This window comes from Aulonocara sp. 'chitande type north' Nkhata Bay, linkage group LG9, assembly GCF_057382095.1.
Source record: "Aulonocara sp. 'chitande type north' Nkhata Bay isolate Kocher_YH1m ecotype deep benthic linkage group LG9, A_spYH_male_GT1.1, whole genome shotgun sequence".
NCBI classification, from domain to species: Eukaryota; Metazoa; Chordata; class Actinopteri; order Cichliformes; family Cichlidae; genus Aulonocara; species Aulonocara sp. 'chitande type north' Nkhata Bay.
In genome coordinates, this window is record NC_141352.1 from 4,849,282 (window position 1) to 4,857,291 (window position 8,010).

General features: G+C 34.5%; 1 protein-coding gene across 1 annotated transcript; it reads left to right on the forward strand.

The window, feature by feature from the left end:
- Positions 1 to 303: 303 nt before the first annotated feature.
- Positions 304 to 7,327, forward strand: LOC147321465 (G2/M phase-specific E3 ubiquitin-protein ligase-like). Its single transcript, XM_086305080.1, has 10 exons — positions 304 to 560; positions 796 to 949; positions 1,149 to 1,221; positions 1,468 to 1,810; positions 2,294 to 2,389; positions 2,917 to 3,227; positions 4,355 to 4,536; positions 4,936 to 5,105; positions 5,709 to 5,923; positions 6,434 to 7,327. Exons 1-10 carry the CDS (start codon positions 304 to 306, stop codon positions 6,664 to 6,666), a joined length of 2,034 nt encoding a protein of 677 aa, XP_086161206.1. The 3' UTR covers positions 6,667 to 7,327.
- The last annotated feature ends 683 nt before the right edge of the window (positions 7,328 to 8,010 follow it).

Sequence of the window (8,010 nt, forward strand, 5' to 3'; positions counted from 1 at the left end):
GGCAGTATATAATTTAATGAAACCTTTTTTAAAGCAACAAAAAGTACTCCGTGAATTGAAGACATTTGTTTATGTGATTGTTAAGTTTCTCCACCCACCCATCCCACTATCTTCCATCATCTATCCATCCATTCATCCATCCATTCTCTTCCACTTATCCAATTCAGGATTCCAAGAGCCTATCCTAGCTACCATGGGGCTAGAGGGTGTTTATTAATGCAGATTAGACATGTGTACAGCATGGTGTATTTTTTTAATTAAATGTACTTCATTGATCAGAGAAGTGTAATATAACATGCAGAAATGTTTAATTTGCCTTTATCCTCCATTAGGTTTCCAGCACAACTAAGCAGGTCACATTCTGTGGCTCAGTCTTTCACCAAAGAAGTGATTCTCTTGCCAGACCATCTAACTACACATGTGCCAAGGCGTAACAAAAAAGCTTGGCTTTTTGAAAATGGACATATAAAATCTGCACTGGAGTTTAGCTGTGACTGGGACTCAGACAAAGTAATGCAGGCAATAAGGACTGCCTTCCAGCCAGTTGTTGAAGGATGCAGGTAAGCATTAGATCCTTTTTTATAAAAAAAAATATATTTTTTGTTACTTAGATTATTATACTATTAAAGGTCAACTTTGGGTATTTCCAAAAAGGATCTGGGAGCACCGATCAGATGACTGGATTGATATCTTTTAGAGTTAACAAAAATTAAGCCTTTTAATGTATTGTATTGTATTGTAGTCTGTTAGCCTTAACAAAAATTTCATATACACTATGTTTTCTTCCTCCCCTAGGCTACAGATTTTGCTGGCATGCCACACCAAACTAGTTGAGCCATCACTCACTTCCAAACAGACTTTGAATGGAGACCTTGTGAAAAAACTGTTTCATCAGAAGTCAATTTATGTCAGACCTGACAAGGTCATCTTATGTGAGGACAATGAATCAGTAAGTAATCCTGATCATTTCAGCAAATGTATGTATTTTCATAAAATGAGAGTGAAAAAGGCAAAGATGGATTTTAAACTCCCTTAAACATTGTCACTTGTATTATGTTTTAATACATAATACATAAACATATTACTAATATTTATTATGACATTTTGTTGTCAGTATAATGAAATGTATTATCTGTTTTAATTTACAGACATATTCTGATGGAGAGAGTAGCCATACAAGCAGGCAGGATTTCACAGAAACGTTGAATTCTGACAAATGCGGTAAATATTCCTATCTAAAAGTCGCTCCAAATAAACTGTAAATTAAGTTGGTTCAGTGTCTGTTACTTAGTCATCTTAGGCATTGTGTCTTTAGCTAAGTGTCAAGTCTTTGTTAAAATCATATTTAAATTTAGTTTAATATTTTGAGCAGGAAGAAATGTACCCCTAAATACATGAAAAGCAAAAGCTATAAATGTGATTAGATGTTATTCAAAAGTTAAACTCCTGTTCTTTGTGTTCTCACAGTTGAAATTTCTAAAGAAGTTCCCTCAGCCATTCCCATTGTTAACGCACAGTCCATGTCTGTTGATGATGAGGTCATCTGGTGCGTTGCTACCCAAGATGTTTGTACTGTTGAATCTTCCATCTCTGCTGACACCCTCACAATGTCCACCAATCCTGCTGTCGTTGCTACTGATGAGGATGAGCCTTACTCCAGTGGAACATCTGCCTTTGTCAGTTACAACACACCTGGCTTATCAGTGGGTTCTTCTGCCAGTGTTACTGGTGACACACGTGTCTTCTCTAGTAACACCTCCAGTGTGTCCAATGGACCTACCCAGCCAAGTTTATCCAGCACATCCTACAGGTATGTGTTTTGTACATGTTTGTATCTTTTAATCTTTTGAGCTATATTGTGCAAAAGTCATGAGCCACCCCTGCTTTCTTTGTATTTTGCTGGAAAAATAGGAAAGAAGCGCAGTGATTTACTGAAGTCTACAAAATTCTGTCTACAAACAGACATGGAAGCGCAGTATATTAGAGTAGAACAAAACTTGTAGAATTTTAATGAGCTTAAAATTCAAAATGTGATATGAGCTACTTTAGTCTTCAACATAGCTTGAACTCTCTTAACCAAGCTTTCTTGATGGTGATGTCTTCTTTTTATTGAATTTCTTTAAGCATGGTTCAGGAATAGTTTTCCAGGCCTTTTGTTCTGTTCTCTGTCAAGATGATCCCACACAACTTTAATAATGCTGAGGCCAATCTATGTATTGTGATAATGTAATTCTGTCAACATCATTTATATGTAATTTAACTAAATAATTTACAAAACATTCTGGCTTTGCAGTACATATCTTGGCCTGTTTGAGGAAGAATACCTGTCAGATGACCCCGACCTCCAAGAAGCCATTTCAAGGTCTTTAGACTCAAGTGCAAGTGAAAGGTCAGTACAACACAAACTTTTACATGTTGAAAGGTCAACATATTAACCATTATTTTATGTTTGTTGCGGAAAAGGAGTCATCTACTGTCTAGTTTTGGATCAGTTTGAATAAGCAAACTACGAACTGCAACCTGTGATTTCTGTTGTCATTTGAAGATTACCAAGGCTATCAGATTACTTATATTTTACTTGATATATGTTTTGGTTTATTTTTACTTTTTTGAATGGAGGTTGGTTGTCAGTGTTGGATCTTGTTGTTTTTCTTGTTCTGCTTGTATTTATATAGTGTATTTATACTATTTATAAATACTAGTGTATTTATGACAAGATAAAAATGTAAACTTAGTTTAACTTAAACTTAATCTTTTTTCCATTATCACAAACATTCTTGATTTGTATCTCTTTTTTGTTAAATATCAATTACAGTCTTAAGAATGGTACATCATTATTCTGTTGGTGGGTTATTGCCATTGAGACTAGTATATTTCTTTACTGTTTTTTTTTTTTTGTGTGTGTGTATGTTTCAGTGACGTCCAGAGCTTAGAGAGAATCTTGGAGCAGATTGTTACTAGAGTAAATAATGACAGCACTGTACGCTTCAACATCATAAGGCGAAATGTGTGGGATGGAGCATCCAGAGCCATGGGCAGATCCAATTTTTCACCAGAGAAAAAAATAGATGTGAAGTTTACTGATGACTATGGAATATCTGAGGGTGCTGTTGACAATGGAGGACCTACTCGGGAGTTCTTCCGACTTTGCCTCTGTGAAGTCAAGGACAAACTTGGCATCTTTGAAGGTCCACCCAATGCTAAAGTTCTTACGTGCAATTCTAAAGGTACTTATGATTTTATTAATTGTTGCCATTTGATTTATTTTACATCAATACATTATACATCAATTGGTTTGTGATTACATGTACGAGTTTAGTATCTCATACAGTTAACTAAACACATTTTTTTGGCAATGACAGAATTTTTGTACCACCACAGAGGATTTTAAAAAATTAAACCTAGATTGACTGAAGGGAAGATTGTCTGCTTTAGTTGAAAGGTTTGAAACAGTACTACATATTTAGAAATTCTGGTCATTTTTATACATGCTCTCTCATTTCTCAAAAGTAATTATTCAAATGACTGATATGGTGTAATTCAACAATCAAGAGATGCACTTATGAATGGAAACACAGATGTTTTACAACAAGGTGCAATAGTAAATAACTGGAAGGACTTTGCCAGAAAACATCTAAAAGAACTATGCTATACTACTATGAAGATATGGACAGATGACACCAAGATTAACCAAAATGATGGAAGGAGAAAAGCATAGTAAAGAAAAGAATAGCTTAAGTCACACATGGTGGAAGCAGTGTTATGACACGGGCATGAGTAGCTGCCATAGAACCAAGCCACTACTGTTGTCAATGATAGCACTGGTGATTTGTGAAGTGTAAAGGGCAATCTGTTCAGATTCAGCCAAATGCAAATGCTAAATTGATTGGACAGTGTAAATTGATAATAACCCAAAGCATAACAAGCCAGCTCAGTTACCTGATCTGACTGTAAGGCTGTAAAGAATTGTAAAGAATTTTAATCCTTGTATTAAAAATAATACATAAAATGGTGTTAGCTTTCAATCACTTGTCTAAAGCAACCATCTTTAAAGATGGTGGATAATGTATAAAATTGACTGTAATTCCTAATCAGCTGGTGCCATTTTTTAATAAAATACCTCGAAGGAATTGCACTTTAGTATCATCTTGATTGTTTGGTATTAAAATCCAAGGTGGTGGTGCACAGCAAAATTAAGATGATTTTGTTATTATCCAAACTATTATGGGTGCAACTGTATGGGCAATATTTTTTTCAGAAATAATATTTGGTAACTTGTACTATAAAAAATGCCACAGTAACAAAAATAATGATGCAAGCTTTTGAGATGATGTTTTATTTTATTTGTTAACAGCAATGAAAGATAATGGATACTACTATGCTGGCCAGATCATGGCAATGTCAATTGCCCACGGGGGACAGAGTCCATGTTTCTTGTCTGAACTCTTCTATGAGTGTCTTCAAAAGGGTCCAGACAATGTAAAAGTCAGCACTGATCATATTACTGATGAGGAAACAAGGTCACAAGTGCAGTCGGTGAGCATATTTTCCTTTGGTTCTTTCAATTTCATTGTAGGTCTTTTTTTGCTTGTCCAACATTTTTACTAACACTTCCCTAATTTTTCTTGCCCGAGTCCTGCACCTTTCTAGTAAAAGATCAAACATTTTAATGGCTACAAGAAGGAAGAACTAAAAATGTGTGTGGCAGGTTATGGTTCTGTTGGTTACTGCCCAAGAAACTCCAAGTTTCAGTTTTCAGAATTTAATGATTGCACTTGTTTTCCAGCTTAATAACTTATACCTCAGCCTCCTGATCGGTTATGGGGTTTCATAGGGTTAATGTACTAATTAAACACTGAAGCTATTAGTTTTGTATGTTCTACTAAATAGTAGAGTCAAATAATTCATTTTATAATTTCCTCATATTGTTTTTAGATCATACAGGCCGAGAATGATCTACAGCTGCAAGATGCAGTTGCACAGGCAGCCAACTTGATCAGTCTTGCTGGTCACAATGTTTGCATAACACTTCAAAACAAACAAGAAACTGCTTTGGATCTGGCTCACTGGTATGTCCTTCAACGGACCCGTGCACCTTTTGAAAGGTATGTCTAAACACATACTGTCATGGTAAAAAATTAAGCCTGTCAAACTAAAGTCACTGTGTTGTGAAACGGGTATTAGCCTGTTTGGGTGGTACAGGTCTGTAGCGCTCCATTCTAGTACAGTTCATAACAAAACAGATATCTTTCATTCATGAAATTAAAATTCACATAAAACGTATCTGTGCCGATGTAGGCATGTGTTTAAATATGTAAATAAAAATAGATTCAAATTGAGTAGCATTTGGGTTGATTGTAGACTGACAGAAAAGGTATGCCAATGGAACAAGAGACCAGATGTATTTGAAAGCAATTTGTCACTTTTACTCCAATTCATGACAGGTCCCTGTGTATCATATTTCAGCTCAGTTGTTCCATGTATAGGCATTCTTTATCTGTATCTAAGACAGTCTGGCCCTGTAAGGGGAAAAATGTTCTTCACCTCTGATACAGCAGTCCACAGGAAAGTAAAATGTAATTAGTTCAGAAATGTCTCTTGATAAAACCTCAAAACCTCTTGTTATGATACAGGTTCCAAATCCAATCAAATACAAATATAATAATAGTAATATAAAATACAATTTGATTTTGTTTTATTTTGGCTAGGTTCAGAGATGGCTTGAGGTCTCTAGGTGTCCTAGATGCTCTACAGACATACCCTCTTCAGATGAAGTGCCTTTTCGTGAAAGCTGGAATGGCTCTCAGAGCAACTGATATGGAGAATCTATTCCAGATCATTCACTCCGAACGAGGGAGTAATGCATTTCAAGATGAGTGCCGGACCCTGGCTTTCTGGCAAGACTATCTTCAGGAGGCAGAATGTGAGTTTAGTACTTGGCACATTGTTTGACCATAAATCAAAATTCTCACTTTTGTGCAGCAGCATCATGAAATTACAGACATAGATGCCATAACAAAAAAGGTAGATAGATAGTACTGATGCAAGTGCTGGGTTTACAAAGAACATTGTATCCAAATGTGATTTCAGTTTGACTTCAGTGTATTAACAGGATAAATAAATAACAGGATAAATAGGAGGATAACTAAATAAATAAATTATTACCAATCCTGTATACTGAGTACAAATAATAGGCTATTGCTGCATCCACGTACATTTAATATGTTGTGGTCTCCACTAACTTCTTTTTTTGACATTGTGGTTTCACTGTATAGCCTAAATAAGCTTCATGTGTGTCTTTCAAATTACAGCTTACTTTTAAAAATATATACATGTTTCACTTTTGATTTAATCTTTTGGTAATTTAATGTATCTGTACATCAGTAGTCTTAGTCAGAATCTCATTATGATTTTGTATTTTTCTATCTTATAGTTGAAAGTGATGTCTCTTTGGAAGATATTCTTGTTTTCTGCACTGGATGTGACAGCATACCAGCCCTGGGTTTTTCTCCAAAGCCAAGCCTTGAGTTCGTCACTAACTGCAGATTTCCAGTGGCCAATACTTGTGAAAATATCCTTCGTATACCAGTTCATGCAGTGTACACTACTTTCAAATCAGACATGGATTTTGCAATACGGAATTCACCAGGATTTGGAAGAGCATGATGTGTTTTCTTAAGGATTGGTGACATGATGAGGATTTGGGTTTTTTTCTATTTTGCATATGCATTTTTTATTTTCTTGTTTTTGTTAATGTTGTTAACCCCGCATCAGAGTACACCCTGGACAGCAGTAGGACTGTATAGCCTAAATAAGCTTCATGTGTGTCTTTCAAATTACAGCTTAAATACCAGTTCATGCAGTGCACACTACTTTCAAATCAGACATGGATTTGATAAGCCGAAGAGAATGGATAGAATAATTTTGTTTCAGTTTATACATGTGGGGCATTTTTTTGTTTTTTGATTGTAGTTAATTTGTTTTCCTGCTTATATGGCATGTTTTGTCTCTGGTATGACCCATAGTAACATTACATTATTTAGCACCCCTGCAGTGAGCAAAATAATATGCCACAATCTCATTGTTATATAGAATTAAGTTTTCTCAAATGCTTCCTGTGTTCAACTATTCCACATAATGTGAATTTTCAAATGAGATGAGTTAAGCTTTATTTCAGTGTCCCATTTGAACATTTATGCTTTACACAGAACTTTGTATTAATATCATTTAACTTTTAGCTTAACTCACAGGTTTAAAAATGTTTTTGTTAGGTTTTGGTAAAGTTTTGAAAAGTATTACAGTAACCCTACATACTAAAAGGTAGAAAGACAGTATCTCCAACGCTGGCAGCAAAGTTGTCTATAAATGTGACAGACATTGGTTAGGTCAAACCTGGTTATGTTACAGGTTGAAATATGAACATTATATCACACTATATGACATTACAATCTTATCAAATTATTATATATTATCAAAGTATTATAAACAATAATAATAATGATAATGATAATAAACATAACCTGGTTTGCAGGGAGTGTTTTAAGGATTTTGTTTGCATATTTTACTATACTACTTGATAACACAGGCTCATTGTAGATTGTTTGGGGTTTTTTTCCTCTTTCATTTTGTTTTTTTAAGACCAGCCCTATTACTGCAGAATATTATTTCCTTCCTATGGGTACTGGAAATACACAAATAAAGTGTTCTGTGTTTCTACTTTTTATGTAATTTGTGTCTTTAAAAAAAAGTTTAAAGAGTTTAAAATGTATAACATTTTATTTAATGAATGAATCATAATTCCTGTTTATTAACAGATACATTAGTACATCATACAATCATATGTAACATATACTGTAACATTTTGTACTGTGACAAGTATGGTTTGTCATGAAAGAAAAGTGTAGTCTAAACACTTTATTTGTCTACTTTTATGATTTAAATGGCACAAGTGAATATGAAGATAAAACCAGTCTTTTTATCTTACCTTTCTTTTACCTAAATAATAGTCTT

Coding starts and splice junctions, on each gene's coding strand:
- LOC147321465 (XM_086305080.1), top strand. CDS start 304: ATGTTTAATTTGCCTTTATCCTCCATTAGGTTTCCAGCACAACTAAGC. Junction 1,811..2,293: donor TTATCCAGCACATCCTACAG/GTATGTGTTTTG, acceptor CTGGCTTTGCAG/TACATATCTTGGCCTGTTTG. Junction 2,390..2,916: donor GACTCAAGTGCAAGTGAAAG/GTCAGTACAACA, acceptor TGTATGTTTCAG/TGACGTCCAGAGCTTAGAGA.